Source organism: Galleria mellonella, unplaced genomic scaffold (genome assembly GCF_026898425.1).
Source record: "Galleria mellonella isolate WM207_F2 unplaced genomic scaffold, CSIRO_AGI_GalMel_v1 utg874, whole genome shotgun sequence".
Taxonomy (NCBI): Eukaryota; Metazoa; Arthropoda; class Insecta; order Lepidoptera; family Pyralidae; genus Galleria; species Galleria mellonella.
The window spans coordinates 1,416,702-1,436,712 of NW_026442167.1; the positions used below are offsets into that span (position 1 = coordinate 1,416,702).

General features: G+C 31.3%; 1 protein-coding gene across 5 annotated transcripts in view; it reads right to left on the reverse strand.

The window, feature by feature from the left end:
- Nucleotides 1-775: 775 nt before the first annotated feature.
- Nucleotides 776-20,011, reverse strand: part of LOC113518847 (scavenger receptor class B member 1-like) — a 60,530-nt gene continuing 41,294 nt past the window's right edge. For all 5 annotated transcript variants that reach the window (XM_026903859.3, XM_052902173.1, XM_026903858.3 and 2 more), the window contains exons 4-12: nucleotides 15,692-15,855; nucleotides 14,461-14,608; nucleotides 12,328-12,531; nucleotides 10,970-11,094; nucleotides 9,600-9,761; nucleotides 8,650-8,756; nucleotides 7,427-7,545; nucleotides 5,212-5,337; nucleotides 776-4,756 (exon numbers count right to left, since the gene is read on the reverse strand). In XM_026903859.3, the coding sequence (XP_026759660.2) occupies nucleotides 4,457-4,756; nucleotides 5,212-5,337; nucleotides 7,427-7,545; nucleotides 8,650-8,756; nucleotides 9,600-9,761; nucleotides 10,970-11,094; nucleotides 12,328-12,531; nucleotides 14,461-14,608; nucleotides 15,692-15,855 (1,455 nt within the window). In that variant the 3' untranslated portion in view covers nucleotides 776-4,456. The remainder of the gene's footprint in view (nucleotides 4,757-5,211; nucleotides 5,338-7,426; nucleotides 7,546-8,649; nucleotides 8,757-9,599; nucleotides 9,762-10,969; nucleotides 11,095-12,327; nucleotides 12,532-14,460; nucleotides 14,609-15,691; nucleotides 15,856-20,011) is intronic.

Here is a 20,011-nt window from a genome sequence, read left to right on the forward strand (position 1 = left end):
GACCACTCAAAGATCTGTGATTAATTAATTTATATTGTAAATATATAATATATAATTAAATTATATTAATAATATGGTATTTATTTCACTATCTCTTGATGTTTTTATTTTCATATCCACTACATACGTTAGTTTATTTTACATATTTGATGTTGTTATTATAGAATAATAGTACATTACTGCAGCGGCCAGCAACTGAGGCATTGATCCAGATGAATCCAAATGTGGGTCGAGGCGTAGCCGAGGCACACATACGTGAGTCCATTAATGCCTAGTTGTGGCCAAGGCTTGTTTATTGCTTTTCTCAAACAATGCGCGGAAATTAACAACACAATTTTACTTTTTAAGGTTAATGAGGAATAACGAACAATAATAATTTTTCAAGCGCCACAATGTTCCTTTGTTTTTTTTTCAATAAACAGCTTTCTATTTGCAAGCCAGTTCGAAATTTAAATAAAACCTTGTATTAGTTACATCCTTGGTAGCCATGTTTCGAAGTAAAAGGTCATTCCATTTTTAAATTACACGACAGATGTAAGTTTACATAGTAATTTATCTGGCCGCAAAACATGACCGATATGGATTTTCATACAACTTATGCCGGCCGCTGCCCACATGTATCTAGCCAGTACGGCAATTTTGATTTATCTCGAAGAAGATTGTCAAAATCATGCTCACATTTCCAAGCATGTTTGAGAAAAATATATTGTTTACACAACTTAGCAGAAAGGAGTCCATAATAGTAGGTTTAAATATATAGAAAAAGAAAACAACATTCACCTTAATTTTTTATTACAATAAGAGCAATTATGCTGCGTACAAATTCAGTCTATTTATGTATTTATTTTAAGAATATAAGTAACTAATATCACAACATAACTATATTAAAACAAAATATAATATTTTTAATAATATTTCTTTTATCAAAACAATTATTAATTAATTCTAATAAAAATACCTAATCATTATGAAAAAGGACAGATAACAAATTTCAAAGAGTTTAACCCGAAATATATATTGTACCAATTTAGAATAATTTAAGACTTAGTGTTACAAAGAAAAACTTTAATGTTGGCAACACTAGAATAATATTTTCTATTTAAAAAGATTCATTAAAATTTATTTAGAATTAACAGAAATGTAGTGAAACGTGGTGAAACAAAGATACTTTACATTTTAAGTCAGGGTTGGTGTCTTTACTGAGCTGAGTTACAAATTAAATTAGGTACAATAAATTAGGTGAAGAATTTATTTATTATCTATAGAACTAACAGAGAGAAGTGCATCTCCCACTTACCAGTAAGAGCATCTTTTGTTATGTATAATAATAATTGATAATATGATAAGATTTTCTTAATTAGAAACATTTTCAACAACAAATTAAATATGGGTCACATTTGATTATAACTTTAATTAATACATATTATAATTATGAACAATAAGTTCTAGAATGTAATATATAAAAACATATTACGATTCCAAATATTTGGGATAAGAGCAAAAGGATAATGAAGTCCTATAATTAAACTTCGTTAAAGTAGAAGTCATCAAATTATTTGCTTTCACAGGTACTTTTATTCTCTGTTTCTTATGAACCATAAACCATGTTAATAACATAAAAACATTAAAAGAGTATAGAGGATGGTTTAGAATTCCCTCGTTAGGCAACTCCACCTTAACAGATATGTTGGCTGATCCCCTCAAACAAGTACCAAACGTATTTATCGTTAGATATGTTATCGCTACCGCTTGCATGTAAAGAAAAGGACAACGATGGTCAACGTCTTATTATTTTTTATATGAGCACTAAAGATAACTTATCTATTGATAGATTGGCTTACCACATATTGAGGGTTTTTTTCATGAAAAAAGCCTTTTACCCATCAATATAAAATAATCCATAACCTGTATAAATTAATTACTCAATACTTACACATAAAAGATTTTAAACTTATCAAATAATTACATTATCTATTTCATTTATAATTATTATTTACATTAATAATATTACTTATATAAATTTACAAATTATTAATAAATTTACAAATTATTAATAAATTTACAAATGTTCTACCGAACTTATTTAAAGATAATGGAATTAAACAAAATAATTCTAATCGACTAACCAATTGATTTACAATTAACATCAACACATTGAGCAACAAAATTGAGCATAATTTGGAATTTGATTTTGGATATATTTAATGTAAATACCATCCACCAAATAACGTGAAATTATGTATAAAACTCAACAATTCCATTAATAAAGGGTCATATCAGCCTTTATCTGTCCACTGCTGAACATAAGCCTCCCCCTTGGATGGTTTTGCCAGTAGTTGCCACGCTTGGCAGGCGGATTGGCAATAAAGGGGGTATTTGTATGAACAAAACATGTAAATATGTAACGTATATCAGAGTCATAATACAGACTGAAAACGCAAAGTCAATGACTTGGAATTTATCAAACTATATTAGAAACTAATGTTAGAAATAAAGGCATTTTACTGATTTTAAAGTGCTTCACTCTCATTAATTAATGATGCTACACTTATAACAGTGTAAAAAATAAAATTTTTTTAGGAGTGTAGTTTTTTCTAGGTTTCAAAATAACAAGGAACTACATTTATTATGGATACATCTAGATTAACTACATGTACAGTTCAATATTACGTATATAATATTAAACACAAATTGACCGGTTTATTACATTGATAATAACCTAGAACGGAGGTCGTTTATGTAAATTTTCATATTATTTAAATTTCTTAAATATGTATTTTATTAATTATAAAATATTTGACTCGTTTTAATTATGATTTATGTATTTATTATAAGTTGAACGTATCTAAAGTCATGGATCTCGCCCAATTGTTTATAACACTAAAATTGGTGTACAATTAACCTAGTTCACACTTCTATTTGTAGATAAATATTAAAGTAAATGGTAAGTTATGTTTTGGTAGTTACTAACAGTACATAGATAGATAGATAGATAGATACTCTTTATTGTTTCCTCCAAAAGGTTACAATAGTAAACTTATTATAAATATAAACAATTACAAGAAATAATCACAATTAGAAAACAATGGGCGACCTTATCGCTAAGAGCGATCTCTTCCAGGCAACCTTTGGATGGAGAGGAGTAATTATAAACAATTTGGTAGGAGGCACGATGAAAAATTTCGTTAGTTCTAGATATGGGAGATGTAATACATATAATAATATAAAAATTATCCCTACTGTACATATATTTATTGATTTCACATTACGATTATCAAATGTTTTTTTTTTTTATACAACAAATTTGTCATGAGATTTAATTAACCCAGGCAATTATAAACAATGTTAGATACAAAATATTTACTATATTAGTAGGCTGCATTATAAATAGTGTACTATTTTTATATTTGGAATGGCAAACAAGCTAATGGCTCGCCTGATGGAAAGCAAACCGTCTTGTTAGACAAAAATAGAAACACACCATAGGATAATCAGTTACGTCCATGATATGCCTCATACGTTGCTATTTACTAAGGATTAAAAGGTAATGCTACCATATCCTAACTCACTATCATTAAACACAACGATATAAACACAACCGCTTGGCGGTAAAAAGGACTAGTTTCCCAAGTAAATAATAAGATTTTTTGAACGTGACTGCTGGACCAAATAAGACCAAACTTGGCTCTATCGTCACAGAGTATCTACTTAATAATAACGTCACGAACAGTCGATTAACAACTGACACAGTAAGTATCTATTTAATTAATAATTAAATTTAATTATTTCATAAAAATCTCAAAAAAAAAAAAAACTATAATACAAAAATCAATTGAACTAGTAATATCATAATTTATAGCTAATTTAAATTTTAAGGTTTAATTCTTTGATATCTTAATATATTTAAAATTTGTACTTGAAAATTAATATAAAATAAATACAAGACAATTTCTCATAATGACTAATAATGTATAAGTATATAATTCATAATTTAATTTTTAATTAGGATTGGATTATTACTTATGTAGTATATTTAAATTTTGCATGACATGGACAAAAGGAACTTTCACATTTATTAATTTATTCTTTTATTAATCCAGTTATCATAAGAATAAATAACCATGTAGAATCGACTCTCTCGTAAATTAAAAAAAAATAATAACGACAATGCAAAATGGTTAACATTATTATTATTTGGGATAAAACGTTTCAATATAGATACTTACATATTTGAAAAGAAATATTAAATGTAAATTGAAATATAAAAAAAAAAATGATTATAAATAACTAAGATTGAGTTTTTAGGCATTATCTAGGTCTACTAATATTTACAAGCATCAACCGGCTCCAGCCTTACGATTGTCTCTGTTTACCTCATTATACCTCAGAATTAGGTGTGATGATATGCCATACGTAGGAATTTTTAATCAACAGATTATCACTATTCATAAATCATTCAATCAGGCAACTGAGTAGACAATAAAGTTATTGTACAATTTTCCGAAGGTTCATCTTTATAAGCTTTATCGTTTCTGATGAAGGCATTATTTTTGTAGTCGCCTTCTTGTAATTCTGTATGGGATGGGTTATATTCTACCAGTCTGTAGCGGGGCTTGTAGATCCTGTAGAAGCCATGAATGCCGAGAACAGCCCCAATGATGAGCAGCAGGATTTCAACGGTGATCAGTAAAGGTGGGCCAATTTTGAAGCGCAGGTTTAACAATGTTAGGATTTTCGGTGGGGGAGATTTGCAGCTCTGTTAAAGAAAATTAATAGTTGTTTACATTGCCAATAATATAAGAAAGATGGAAAGAGAATTAAATCCAAATTTAAAACTTATTTACGCAAAGCGAGATGACCATGATTGCTCTAAAATTTCGCCATAGCTTATCAGTAAGCAGTAGAGGCAAGAGATCTAGTTTTATACTTATTGTACATAACCTGAAATAGAAAATAAAATGACGACCTGCTTGATGAAAAGAATAGTTGATCATAGACATTCGTGTCTATAAAGCATCATGGGTATTATATAATGCACAGCTATGCCAATTGGGCATCATCGTGTGTTACAATTCCTTATGATCCTTCCATATCTTGTAATTTCACTCCCATATCTCTTCAAATCGAAACAGCAGTTTCACGATAAAAGTAAGTATCATAGAGGTACCTAAGTAGATAAATAGTTAATGAGGAAGAAGTAAGTGAACTTACCAATGAAAACCAAAGTATGGGGAGGATTTTATCCTTTATCGGTTCAGTTATGGGATTTCCTTCGGACATTCTCACTGCCAGATTCACTTGCATGCTTATTTGCAAGGATAACGGTACGCCAATACTCTGAAATAGCATTGTAAAATTAAATTCCAGTTTTTAATTGTGAATTTTCGTGAATCAGGATAGAAAGGTGTCATTATTTATTATAGGCCTATAGCAGTCCACTGTAAGATGCAAGTCTTTCCCTAAATGTTGTTTATATGTTGATAAATTTTAAACATCTAATTGTACCCAACTTTATACATAACTTTTAGGAGGCACTTCATCTTACACTCGCCCGTACAAAGAATCCTGTATCTCCTATCGAATCCAAGATAATTTTATAGCCAGTTAAGATATAAAATTTCGTCGGATCAAGACTGTCTAAAACATTTTTACAAACTTTCAAATTATTATATTAGTAAATAATATATTATTATATTAGTAAATAATATATTATTATATTCCTACATAGCATAAAAGAAAATTGCTTCCCGTCTGTCTGTTCATATGTATACTTATATCTTTAAAACTACGCAACATTTTTTGATGTGGGTTTTTTAATAGATAGAGTGATTCAAGAGGAAGGTTTATATGTATAATACATGTATAATATAATAGAGAAACAATGATAATTTTAAAGGTTTCTAATGTAATATTGTAATGTAAGGAGGGGCCGGTGAGGCTATTTAGTATCAGCATTGCACCCGTGCGAAGCCGGGGCGGGTCGCTAGTTTATATATAATATTGATATCATCTATAAGGACCAGTTAATAGTGTATTATAGATTGAATCCTATTTCTCGAGTGCTACCTATCGAGTGGTGGTCTCACTGGAAACAAGCGCTGCAGCACCACGCTGCAGCTTAAGCTGAGTGGTGACCATTTCAGCTGCTACCATAGAATGATTATTTTAATGTATAAACTTGTCGTTAGTATATTTTGTAGCTTAATTAATGATTTTGTATTAAAAAAAAATAATTCCCAAAAAATATAACTAAATTTGTATGCAAACAAAAAGTTTCCTTGTTTGTACTTATATTTGTTACTAGTAGAATTCCGCGGCTATGACCGCGTGAGTCAATACATAAAATATCCTATATGTTAAGTTACGATATACAGAGGTAGTGTACTTAATTTAATTTAAATATATTCAGTAGTTTTTGTGTGAAAGAGTAACAAATAATCATCCATTCAATTTATCCTTACAACCCTACTTATTTATTATACTCGTATTAACAGAACTGTAGTCTAGGGTTGGGTATTAAAAAAAAAATATATATATATATATATATATATATATATATATATATATATATATATATATATATATATATATATATATATATATATTTTTTTTTGATATAATAAACGTATTAAATATCAATTGTCGATTATTTAATATTGTAGCACCTTATTAAAATTAATGTAGATATTTATTTATTTATTCTATATATATGGCATTCTCTACCAGCTAACCATTGGGTCAAAACAGAAAGCGTATGAAGGGCAGATGTGGTGAATAATATGTGACAATTATTACTATAATGTGTTACTACACATTAAGGCAATACACAATATAAATATAATATACACATAAGAAATACACATATAATACATAAACATTACTTTTAATATATATGGATAAACTAATATATATATATTCGACTGGTGTATGTGATAACGAAGTGGTTGACCTTTCCGCTATCAATGTCTGGAGAAACCCATGTTATAGATATTAGTGTGGTACCAATATTACCCATTATAGTTATTTTAATAGAATTAAAAAAAAATATAAAGTAATGAATAACTGAGTCGACCATAAAGTAGTCTACCAATGTTCGGTACAGTGTTATTGTAAATGATTTTAACAAAACATGGTAATGTTTTAATAAATTCTATTGAAACAAACTCTAATATTTGCCTTGTGGTCCCAGCATAGGACAGGCCATCCCTTCCTTCTCCGTGGGTGTCGTAAGCGATTAAGAGAAGACGAGGGATGAACAGTAACGTCCCTCTAAAACATATCCAAAGCCTAACTGCGGTTACCAATCCGCCTGTCAAGCGTGGCAACTACTGGTAACCCCCTCCCCCGCAAGAGGAGGCTTAAATTCAGCAGTGGACAGTTAAAGGCTGATATGAAACTGTAATATTTATTAATTTTATTAACTTACAGGCACTATGTTTAGGTATGAAACATGCTTTTCGGGATCTGGGTTCATTCCTTCATAGTAACTTCTTTGTACTGGATCTGCGTCGAGCATATGCGGTTGCGATAACACGATGGGGAACCCTAAATAGATGATACAATTAAAAATATAAATAACATAAAGTTACAGTATCTATATCAGCAGTATCTTGAATCATTAACAGCTTCTCTGAACTTAATTGAGTGTAAGCATTCTTTCAGACATCCTCGGCTATTCGGTATTCCATCCACCAATAATAATGTCTCACATAATAACCCCATTCATCGGATGTGTCAATTGTATAACAAAATTAGCGAAAAAATCGATATCTTTCATCAGAGTACTATTGGGTTTAAGAGGTCGTTGTATGGTTTTGAGATGGAATAAGTTTGGATTTTTTTTTTTTGGATAGAATAAGTTCATAATTGTAATCAGTAATATAATGTATATCTATAAAAATGTATAACATTTACTTATAACTTAGTGTTAAATGATGTTTACAATGTAAGGTTGGCAAACTGCATATTGATAAATTTTTGTATGTTTTTTTTTTAATGGTTCATTTCTGTTTGCAAACTGTTATTGTGACTTATAATAAATAAATAAATATATTGATGTATATCTATATATCCATTCGTATATCTGTACTTATGTTTGCATGGTTGTGTTTTGATTAAAAAGGTGAGATGTAGAAATGAAATTACAGGGTACAGTAGAAACACGAATGAGAGAGAGGTACCCAAGCAGACGACTTTCATACAAAGTCTCTCTCTGGTGTTATTCTTTTAAGTTGTATAAAAAAAAAAACAGTATTAATTCCTAAAAACCAGCCTACAGCTCGCACTCAGCGAGCCAAGGCACGCAGTCAGGCTCGTCCTCGCGTCACAGTCGCTCATGACTAAGGATTCATTGATTCCGGAATGGCAAAATCTTTAATTACTATATTTTTGTATCAATAATTCCCTTTATGAAAATATACCACTAAGATATTATGTATTATCTATTTATGTATCAATGTTTTATGTATGTGACGTATTTTTTTAAATTAGGGTATGATGAGGCCGACATATTCTTATAGGATAAAAGCCTCTAAATAAAAAAAAAAAGATAAAAAAAAGGATTGATTGATTCCGAAACTAGTCGAGCTTTTTCTATCTAATTACAAGAAAGTTAAACCAGTAGTTATTGTATTAAAATATTGAACTCACCGTAGTAACAGTTGCCGATGTCAACGAATCCATTCGGGAGACAGTTATATTTACATTTGCATACATATTCAGAGGAGTTATCGTACGCAGTTCTGTCTATTGTGTACCTGAAATATATTAGTTTTAAATAAGCATTTCAAATTAGATAGATAGACAGACATATATATATATATATATATATTCTTTATTGCATTTGTAAGTTACATATAAAATAATCTATTTATAAATGTTGTGAGCAAGCGTGGACTTATCTCTGACAGAGATCTCTTCCAGTCAACCCAGTACAGTGAGAAAGCATTTATATATATATATATATATATATATATATATATATATATATATATATAGTTTATATTCCTTGCTGATAATGTAGCTTTCTATATGTGAAAGAATTTAAAAAATCGGTTAAGTAGTTTTCGAGTTTTTTCGAGTTCATCCATTATAAACAAACATACAAATAAATTTTACTTATTTATTACTATAGATTAAAAACCTACGATTATAGTAGAGTAAATAGTATATGTATATATAATGTAGACATAGAACATCAATATGAGTATCGTTTTTGACATTTGACAAATCAAAGAGTAGGCAATAAGTGGGTTATGATAAAAATATATTTTTTTTATTTTAAATAACCCAATTGTGGCAACCCTAACATTTGTCGGCACATCAAAAGAGTTTTCCTTCTGAATACAATATCTATTCTGTGGTATAAATGTACATTTAATTATACTAACATAATCGATAAAAAAATAAGAGGAAAATATGTTTGTTTGAACGCACTAATATCTAGAACTACCAATCGGTTTTAAAAAAACATTTTGAATTTGATAGCTCATTTCTCGAGGAAGGTTATTAATGTTATTATCACGTTATAACCACGAGCAAAACCGCAGAATACAGTCAGTTAGAACTACAGTAACAGTTATATACAATGTAGTAATCACCTGTAGTAATTGAAACCGAATTTCTCGTCGGTTTGCTTTTGAAAATGAAAAGGTAAAATTCTGCACGCAGCTCTGCGGTGTATTTCGATCACTTTGTCCGTGGGCATGTTTGGAGCGTACAGGAGCCCTTCGTAAACACCTTTGATTCGGTTGCAGGTTGTACTGTGAAAAAAAAAATTTAAATGGACTTCTAAAAGAAAGAAGTTCTGAATTCGGTTGTGTTTTATGCTTGTTACCTCATAACTCTATTGATTGTAAACTTATTTGGAAAAACATTTTTTACCTGAAAGGATATTATTGCAGATTGGTTTTCTTTTTTTACCTCATAATCATTAATCAATCAGTACATATAATAAAATCGTAACTGGTCGCTGTCTGTACATGAAAGATATATAAGAAAAACTATTATAGGGAGAGCGGAGGGGGGGGGGGGGCTATATAAACGCAACAGAACCCAAAACAATGATTTTGAGAATTTTGTCTCTTTGTCTGTACGTTTGTGCACGCTAATCTCAGAAACGGCTTCACTGATTTGAATGTGATTTTCACTAATGCATTGCGATTTGCTCCACTTAACATTCAGTGTTTATTTTATATCAATCGGTTCATAAATAAAAAAGTTATATCAATCTAAAGAATCACATATAAAATGCTATGAAAAAGCATATACACGTAGGTAGTTTATATACTGATTCACGCGAGCGAAGCCGCAGGATATTGCTAATGATAAAAATATGTTTAATTCCAAAGAGCGACTATTTCCAGCAAAAATTCATAGAACAGTATGTACATAATTGGATTATACATACATACACAGAGCATATAATCAGGGTTTTTTTTTGAGGATGCAAAAGGTATGGTAACCCCGGTATACGTCGATAAGTCGCCAGTGAAGGATAATAGGTGAGCATGAAGAGGCCTATCGTGATTAATTCGTTAGGAATTATGCACGATGGTTTCCAGGTAGACTGCCAGGGTATATACATTGGTAGTACAGCAATACTGCTAGCAATGGGGTTGGTAGTCCTAGAGGGAGGAGGTATTGTAAGTAATGCAGACTATTGGTTCCATCTACCCCTGAAAATCATTGTGCTGAATCGACATTTATTCGTCATTCGATGTATTAACTAACTTGCCTTTTCATTCTCACTTATCATCCCTCACTGGTGCTCTGCCAGCGTATATTGTTAGCGATGGAAAGGTTACTATTCCATTATCAACCATTAAAAGAAACCATTACTAGAATTCCCTTACTCCCTAATTTTACTTTAGGCAACATTCACTGTTTGGGATATAGCATCATTCACTGATTGGGAGTAAGGGTTACATTAGATTGGTAGTTTCATTATAATAAATTTTAAATTACTTACCTAGTGTTCAGGTCTTTAAAACCCTGTTCAATAATGCCAGGCGATCCGTTCCATTCGTTCAGAGTGAACTTCTTGCTTATATCGCCCAATTCTACTTCAATTTCGTCGTGTTTTTTGGCGTAAATCTGCAAAATGTAATAAACCTTATTTATATACATTATTATCATCATCATCATCATCATCATATCAGCCTTTAAGTGTCCACTGCTGAACGTAAGCCTCCCTCTTGAGCGGTTGTGTCAGTACTTTTAACGCTTGGTGACCGCAGTTAGGCTTTGGAGATGTTTTAAGAGGGACATTGCTGCACATCCCTCGTCCACCCTTGGTCGCCTCTTACGACACCCACAGGAAAGGAAGGGGTGGCCTATTCTATGCTGGGACCACACAACACTATTCATTATTATATTAGCTGTTAACATCAATGAGAGTTTCGCCAGTAATTGCCACGCTTGACACACAGGTTGGTAACCGCAGTTAAGCTATTTATATCCACATTTTTACTATGACTATAAAGCGAAAGAGTTTAATTATTTAGACGCGTTATACTGGAAGTAGCGGTTAAATTTGAAAATGCTTCCGTATTCGATAGCTCTTTTCTTGGGGAAGTTTATAAGCTACCCAATATTACGATACGACCACGGGAGAAGCCACGGGATACAGATAGATATAATAATATTATTTATATGGTATACTATAGAATGAAACAGAAATCAATAGCGTCTGTTGAAGGAAGTGTTCTGTCAGCGATACTGCATATTTTCACAAAGCTAACCATGGGTCAATAAACAACTAAAAATGTTTGGGCCTCCCATATTTACACAGCGTGTTAATACTAGAATATTCTATTCTATGAGTCAGCCTTGTTTTGATGGATGTTAATGGGATGGTAGCCCTGCCTAGGCTATCGATATACGCTGGCAGGGCACCAGCGAAAGATAAAAGGTGAGGATGAAATGGCAGGTCATTTAGGTCATGCCGTCGGAGATGTGGTGAGTGCGAAAGCGAACCCATGTCTCCGACATATGGCACCTCGAGGGTATATCGTCTGGTTTTTGGTGGGTACACCCCCACCTTACGGGGGGCTTCCCACAGTACCCATTCACCTCCCACAAGGCGTATGGGTCTGCATAAAGCATTTTCCAGACGTTAAAAAAAAAGGTCATTTAGGTCATCGTGATGAATTCACTAGGAATTAAGCACGATGGTTTCCATGGGGGATCGTAAGGAGGTCAACTTGCCAGGGCATATTGCTAGCAATGGGGCTATTACTAACAATCCCTTCTCCACTCCTCTATGGATCAGTTGTTGAATAAAGTTTATATAAATTTAAGAGTAAAATATTTAATAAGTTTACATACCCTATCCAGAATTCCAAGTTTCTGGAAGTCAATCCAACCAGGCAGCAATTTATTCACCACCTTCACAATATTATCGTCATATCCCCATAGGATTTCGTCGGCAGTCATTTTCCTGAAGAGCTGTGATCCTATAGTTTTAATGGAGTAGTAGACTCCAGAATTTATAAAATAGCTGAGTTTATCTGCAAACAGTGTACTCATTGCCTGAAATTAAAAAGAGAAATATTAATGAAAAAGAATAAAAACATTACTGTCCAGAAAGGCAATTCTACCAATCTTGGTTATGCTCTCTGGATAAGGCAACACGCTCCACGGGTGTTCTCCTCTAGGGATCTGTCGGGTTTTAAAATAAAGGCACATTAGACCTTCCAAGTCACTGCAGTTTATGACCACTATTCTTTCTGGTTGAATATTAAATTTTAATATAAAATTCATTTTAAAAGTAATAATTGCATGGCAACACTTTCGATAGTCATTTTATACTCGTATATGGCAACAAATTAATCATTGGAGGTAGAAGGAAAAAAAAAAGAGTTCGTTCTCTCAAACAGAAGTATAAATTTGTTATTACTATTTTTCAACATATCGGGAATTTTATACCGTTGTTATTGTTGATATAAATTACGCAAATAGTCAGCTGGTTTATTTACTTATATGCAGTTTATTGAACCTTTTATAAAAATAATAAATTTTAATGAGAAGTGTTACAAAAGGCGGCCTTATCGCTAAGCAATCTCTTCCAGACAACCTTTGGGTAGAGGGCACTGAGAATAAGGCAAAGGGTAGGTGACACACTATTATTCTATCTAGACAGCAACTTAGTAACAATTTCTCGTTATCATATTTTCGTGTCGAATTTATTTTTGAACCTTATCGTTGATGTGCATCATATTCTATTAGAGTGTCGTATTAACACGAAGGAAAGAGAAGAACTCATACGCCACTTTAACTTAAATAAGTTTAAATGTTGGTCTTATTCAATCTATGTTAGCTGAACTTAAACTAGAAATTTTTTAACATCTCTGTAAATTATTGATGCCCATTAATTCTTCTCTTTCCGCGTCTAGGGAAAGTAGATAAAGTTTTGTTTGAGAAATCAGTTCAAGGTACGATAGGACTGATATACCTGAAGAAGGTAAAAGCCCATAAAATAATAATAATAAAAAAAAAATCGTACAGTCAATAATCATATTCTCAGATATATCATATATATTTATTTATTTATTTTGACATAGCCACAGTAATACAATGCACATTATATTCACTATAATAAGCTTTATAACTAAGTAATTGTTTTAAAATTGTACACCGTTAATTGTTAGCTTATACTAGTTTCAATATTATATACAATAACAATAGCATATAAGAACAATTATATATTAAATTCAGAAGCTTCTTTTACCGTTTTAAGATATGAATTTATACTCTGAGCACAAATTAAATCTTCTTTGCATGATTTTTTTATTGGTGAAATAAATCAAGGTGATATAATTCATGTTCAAAATTAAAGAAAAAATGGTTAAAAAATTAAATATAACAGCTATGTTTTTCTTCTGCAATGCACATTAAAAAGGTATCCAGACACGATCACGTTAAAGTGAACTTGTTCTTTTATATAATTTTTAGGCATTCAATGTTATGATGGAAATTTTCACCATTATGCAAAGAAGGGTTAACTAGTTTTTTTTTTTTTATATCTGTGATACATGATCATATTACAGATATAAAAAAATAGTTCTAATAAATTGAAACACTATAATAAAATATTATATAACATAGTTAAATTACATTAATCGAATGCTCATTGAGAGAATGGCAGGGCCGTAGCTAGACCCAAATTTGAGGTAGGGCAAAAAAACTTTCTGGTAGGGCAGAAGTCATAATTAAATGACTTCGAAATATCGAGTCTGTCTAATTTTCTTGGTGTCTTCCATTTTAAGGTAGGGCATTAATGCCTTAATGCCCTCCCCTCCTAGCTACGGCCACGGGGAAGGGTGTTGTTAGTAACAGGATTAGAGGTCCTATTTTTATTAATATAGCGCCTGAAAACTTTTGTTTATTCCTAGTGAATAAGTCTGGATAAGTCAATAAGCTGACTTTATCATCAATCAATTATAATATAGGAATACTTACAATAACTGCAACATTTGGCATATACAATTCTACATCTTTGGGATCTGCAATGGACTTTTCTCTAATGAATTCCAATTCTATGTTGGGATTGAAAGTCATCACGCCGCGGTCGGAGTCAATAGTAATATTCTTATTAGTTCTGACTTCCCTGCAAAATAAACAAAATAATTCTGTAAACATATTTATTAGAAATTTATTACAATATATCTTTGTCTCATAATATCCATTCAATTTCTTTGTTTGTAAACTACACTTTTTTTGAAAAAGCTAGAATTGAATTTGTTACCCGTTCTGAGCGGACGGTATTTTAATATTAAATGACCATTTTTTTAGAGTAGGTATCGGTGTTCTTATATCACATAAAGTCTCGTGTCTATTTAGCCATTACAAAATAGCATGCAAATATCACATTTTGATAGGAACTGATTAATTTATACATCGACAACTATATTGAATATTTATCTATTCTTTTTTGAAAAATTCCTCTAAAGAGTTAAAGCTTTTGTTAAGTAACCATTTTGGTAATACAATTTTAAATTTATTTAATGATAGTTCCTTTATATCTATAGGAATATTATTAAAGATTTTTAAACACATCATATAGGAATTTCTTAATAAACGGCTTGTTTTAGGAATTATATTAGTCACTAGTTTTTGAGGGTATCTTGCGCTTATTTGCTCTTTTGCTTCTGTAAACATGTGCTTATTTAATTTAACAAATATATATACATATACATACATATATATATATATATATATATATATATATATATATATATATATATATATATATATATATATATATATATATATATATATATATATATATATATATCCAACAGCAATAATAACAGGTAAAAAGTAACTACAAAAAAAAAAGAAAAAAAAATTTGCTAGTAATAGAAGCTGTCTTTTACCCTATTAGGTCAAACTCTACGCGGTTCCCCCTAAAAACCATCGTGGTTAATTTGCGATGAATTTATCACGAAGCGCCAACTGATCTGAGTTCATTCTCATCTACTCATCTCATCATTCACTAGTACCTCGTCATTAAGGCGGTTCATTGCAGGTGGCTCAGGATCATTCCTTATGGCAATCTATGGGGGAGGCATATGTCCAGCAGTGGACGGATAATGGCTAGAATGCTGATGATGATGACCTCGCCATTACACACCTACTATTCCAATTATATCCTATTAAAAAAAACACCATAATCAACATCGTAACTTACCTATAAACAAAAGGTCCTATTTCCTGTAGCTTTAACACCTTGTCCTCTCCGGACAGGTACTCAGGTACGTTCGTATAATTATACACCCATGTCTCGGTGCAAATTTCGTAGGGCAGATCCTCCCATACGTGATAAAGGAAGGACCCTTCTCGTATCGTCAAAATCTGTAATTTAAAGAAACAATTTTATAATCAAACAAACAGATTTTGTGAGAAAACATTATCTGTAGCTTATCTAATCCTACAGCCATACAGTATATTCGGTTATTTATTTATTTTATACTTTATTGCACCAAATAATAAATAAAGTAAAATAAAGTACTTTAATACAGTAATAACCATAGTTACAGTAATTGTGTATAATACAATTACTGTAACTATGGTTATGTTGAATAAAAAAAAAACTTGAATTGTGGCAAAAAAGGATATTTCGATTTAAAATCTTTTTTTTGTATCCAACTTAAAATGGCAAACAAGCTGACGGACCATCTGATAGAAAGTGGCAACCGTCGCCTATAGACACGAGCAGTACCATGGACATAACAGAGTATACTGTTTCGTTCATGATACCCCCAATGCGTTGCCATTCCTGAGAACTCAGGTGTTATTCCTCTGTACCCAGTAAATTCACGCCATATCCCACTCTTCAAACCGAAACACAGCCATGCAAACACAATTGCTTCACGGTAGAAACACAAATGGGATAGAGGTGCCCAAGCAATCGACTTTTGTACAAAGTCTCCCTCTGGTGAGTCCGGTCCCATCTAAACTACTAAACAGATTCTGATAACATTTCTAAGTGACCAATCTTTTCAGAAAAAGAAATAATTTTACAAATTTGTTTACAACTGACGAAGTTAAAAGGTAACAAACAAAAAATACAAACGAATTGAAAACCTGTTTTTTTTTGAAATCTTCCGAATCGTATACGGATATATCATACCGGTATTAAATTTATTATAAAACATAGATAGATAGATAGATACTCTTTATTGTTTCCTCTAAAAGATTACAATAGTAAACTTATTATAAATATAAATAATTACAAGAAATAATCACAACGAGAAAACAATGGGCGACCTTATCGCTAAGAGCGATCTCTTCCAGGCAACCTTTAGATGGAGAGGAGTAATTATAAACAATTTGCTAGGAGGCACGATAAAAAACATAGTGTTTTCAAGTTTGTCCGTATCAATGTAACGGCCTTCTGTTTCTTAGAAATTTGCCAAACGATCACCTCCAAGCTAAATACAGTGGTTTACGACTCATAGGCAAACCAGATAAATAGTTACACAACAAATAATATTGTAGGTCACAGTGACCCCAAAAACTTGCTACGAAGTCCGCAGTAATGTCTAATAGCAACAGGAATAACCTTAATAATCTTATAATTTATTTATTATTTCAGCCGTTGACAGTCCACTGCTGGACATAAGTCTTTAAGCCTTCCACATAAGGGGAGTTTTGTCAATAGTTGCCACGCTTGGCAGGCAGGTCAGGCTTTTAGGCTTTTATACATGTTTAAAGAGGGACGCTGTTGCCCATCTCCCTTGCTCTCCATAGTCGCCTCTTACGATGCCCACGGGAAAGCAAGGGGCAAAGGATTTAGGCTTTTATACATGTTTGAAGACGGACGCTGTTGCCCATCCCTCGCCCTCCATTAGTCGTCTCCTACGATACCTACGGGAAAGCAAAGGATGACCCATTCTATGCTGGGACACACATAGCAAATTTTGTAAATTTTTCTTCAAACCATTATTATAGATTTATATTTAATAAAATAAAATAAAAAAAACAATCACCGTCTTACCGCAAAAAAGTTAAAATTGCGATAGACAAATGCCCAATATATGTTTAGACGTCTTACTAAAGCATGTCTCATATTTGTTCATTTTTGGACAAAATAAATTGTGTCCTATTAAAAATAGAAGGTTATAAATTTTATTACAGTAATTTATAGATTAAGACATATAAAATTATAAATAAACATTATTATACGAACTAAACAATGTTTAATCGCTTAGTCAGAGTTTTGGTAAACACTGTTAAGAAAGGTAGTGTTTAAAATTACTTTTGTTATAAGATTATTGTTTTAGTCTAACAGAGAGCAGTGTATGTTTTATTAAAATTGTCTTAAATAAATATTATAAAGAGAAATAATTTGATTTTCTGTTTACAATTGATAAACTCAAAAAATACTATGCCGATTTTAAAAATTCTTTCACCTATACAAAGCTACATTATCAACGAAGGATATGGGTTATATTTTATTAAATAAAACTATGCGAAACCGGGGTGAAACACTAGATTGATCCAGTTAAATTACTCGCCATATTATCACCAAATGAAATGCAACAGACGTTGCTAATATGCGATGTTTTGTTTATACTAAATTCGACCTTCTGTTTCAGAGTTCATTACCATTTGATGAACTTGACTGCAATATTTATACGGAAGTTAATAGACATAAAATAATCAGAGGTCATCAAATTAACATTCGATTAATTTAATTTTTTTATGTGTTTATATTTAAGATACAAGATCGAGGTGTGAAGAAGCGAGGTAATGATGTATCTCAAAATAATAAAAAAAAAAACAGATTATCATTAAAATTGGACTTTTATGATTATAATGACATTCATTTATCATTTCATTTTAATTTAAATTGTAAAATTTACCTAGTATTAAATAAATTAATTATTAACTTATTACAATAATAAACATCTTTTATATTTCATTTATTATTTTATATTTTATATATTTACTATTTGTGTATAGATATATGTATATATATATATATATATATGTTCCTTTATATTTATATTTATTTATTTAAACTTTAATGCACAGTGAAATTATGTACATATGGCGGACTTAACACCGGACGGTGTTCTCTACCAGTCGACCATTGGGCGAACAGAGAAATAAGTAGGCGGTGCATTACTGATTTGAAGGAATATAGAAGATAATACTATGTATGCATATTATAGTCATTATTTTATATTATTTACATATTATTTATAAAAAATAGGTATTATTTTCACTGTTATTTACCTATCCCAATAATGTATGTAGTACCGCGTTCGCAATTCACTGTTCATCCAAAAGGTTGTCTGGTAGAGAATGCTACTAGCATTACCACCTTTTGCACCATATTTTCTTTTGTTCATTAAAATTGTTTAAAATAAATAAACAAATCTTAATTCTTCTACTTAATTGTTATAATTTAGTTGACGAGAAATTAAAATTACGTATAGTATGTAGTACATACAAATATTATATATCCAATACGTACATTTTTATTTAAAAATAAAAAACGGAAATATAAATATAAAAATTAATAAGGAAAATTTATATAAAGTTGTTCATTGATACCTTCTAAGTATTATATAAGTCATTCGTTTAAACTGATTCATAATTTATTTATCACATATATACTAATATAATGACAAATATGTTTATATACGGTTGACATTGTGTAAATGCTTAGATGTATTAGCAATAACATTGCGAAGGACTCGATTTTCTTGTTTGCAGGTATAATATACAAAATGTGTTTGCTATTTTCTTAGAAAAACCATCAGATTACCATCACCATCCTTACCGGAGGGAGACTTTGTATAAAAGTCTTTTGCTTAGGCACCCCTCTCCCATTCGTGTTTCTACCGTGACACAGTTGTGTTTGCATCGCTGTGTTTCGGTTTGAAGGATGGGATATGACAGTTAATTTACAGGGTACATAGGAATAACACCTGAGTCCTTAGAAATGGCAACGCATTATCATGGGCGAAACAGTACAGTCTGTTGTGTCCATGGTACTGCTCATGTCTATAGGCGACGGTTACCACTTTCCATCAGGTGGGCCGTAAACTTGTTTGGCATTCTAAGTTGCATAAGAAAAAAGCATTTGTGCTGACTTTTAACTGGATTTAAGAAGGCTTTTGGTAGATAATAATTATCAAAGGTTAGACTTAGTTTATCTGTTTTTAATTAAATAGAGTTTAAAATACTCTTAGAGAATAAATGTTATTTAATTGATGTAATAAAGTTAATTACGTTTAATAATAGGCGAGGGAGTTTTTTTAAAAGGTGATAATGGTATGGTAACCCCGCCTGCGCTAACGGCATACACTAGCGGGGCAAGAATGAAAAAGCAGGCCAGTTAGCCAATCGTGACGAATTCAACGATAAATTAGTCCCGATGGTTTCGAGGGGGCACCGCGTGGAGGTCGACCTGATAAGGTATATTGATAGCAATGGAGACTAACCTCTCAATTACTAACAATCGTTCCCCCCTGACTTTTTGCTTTGTAATATTACT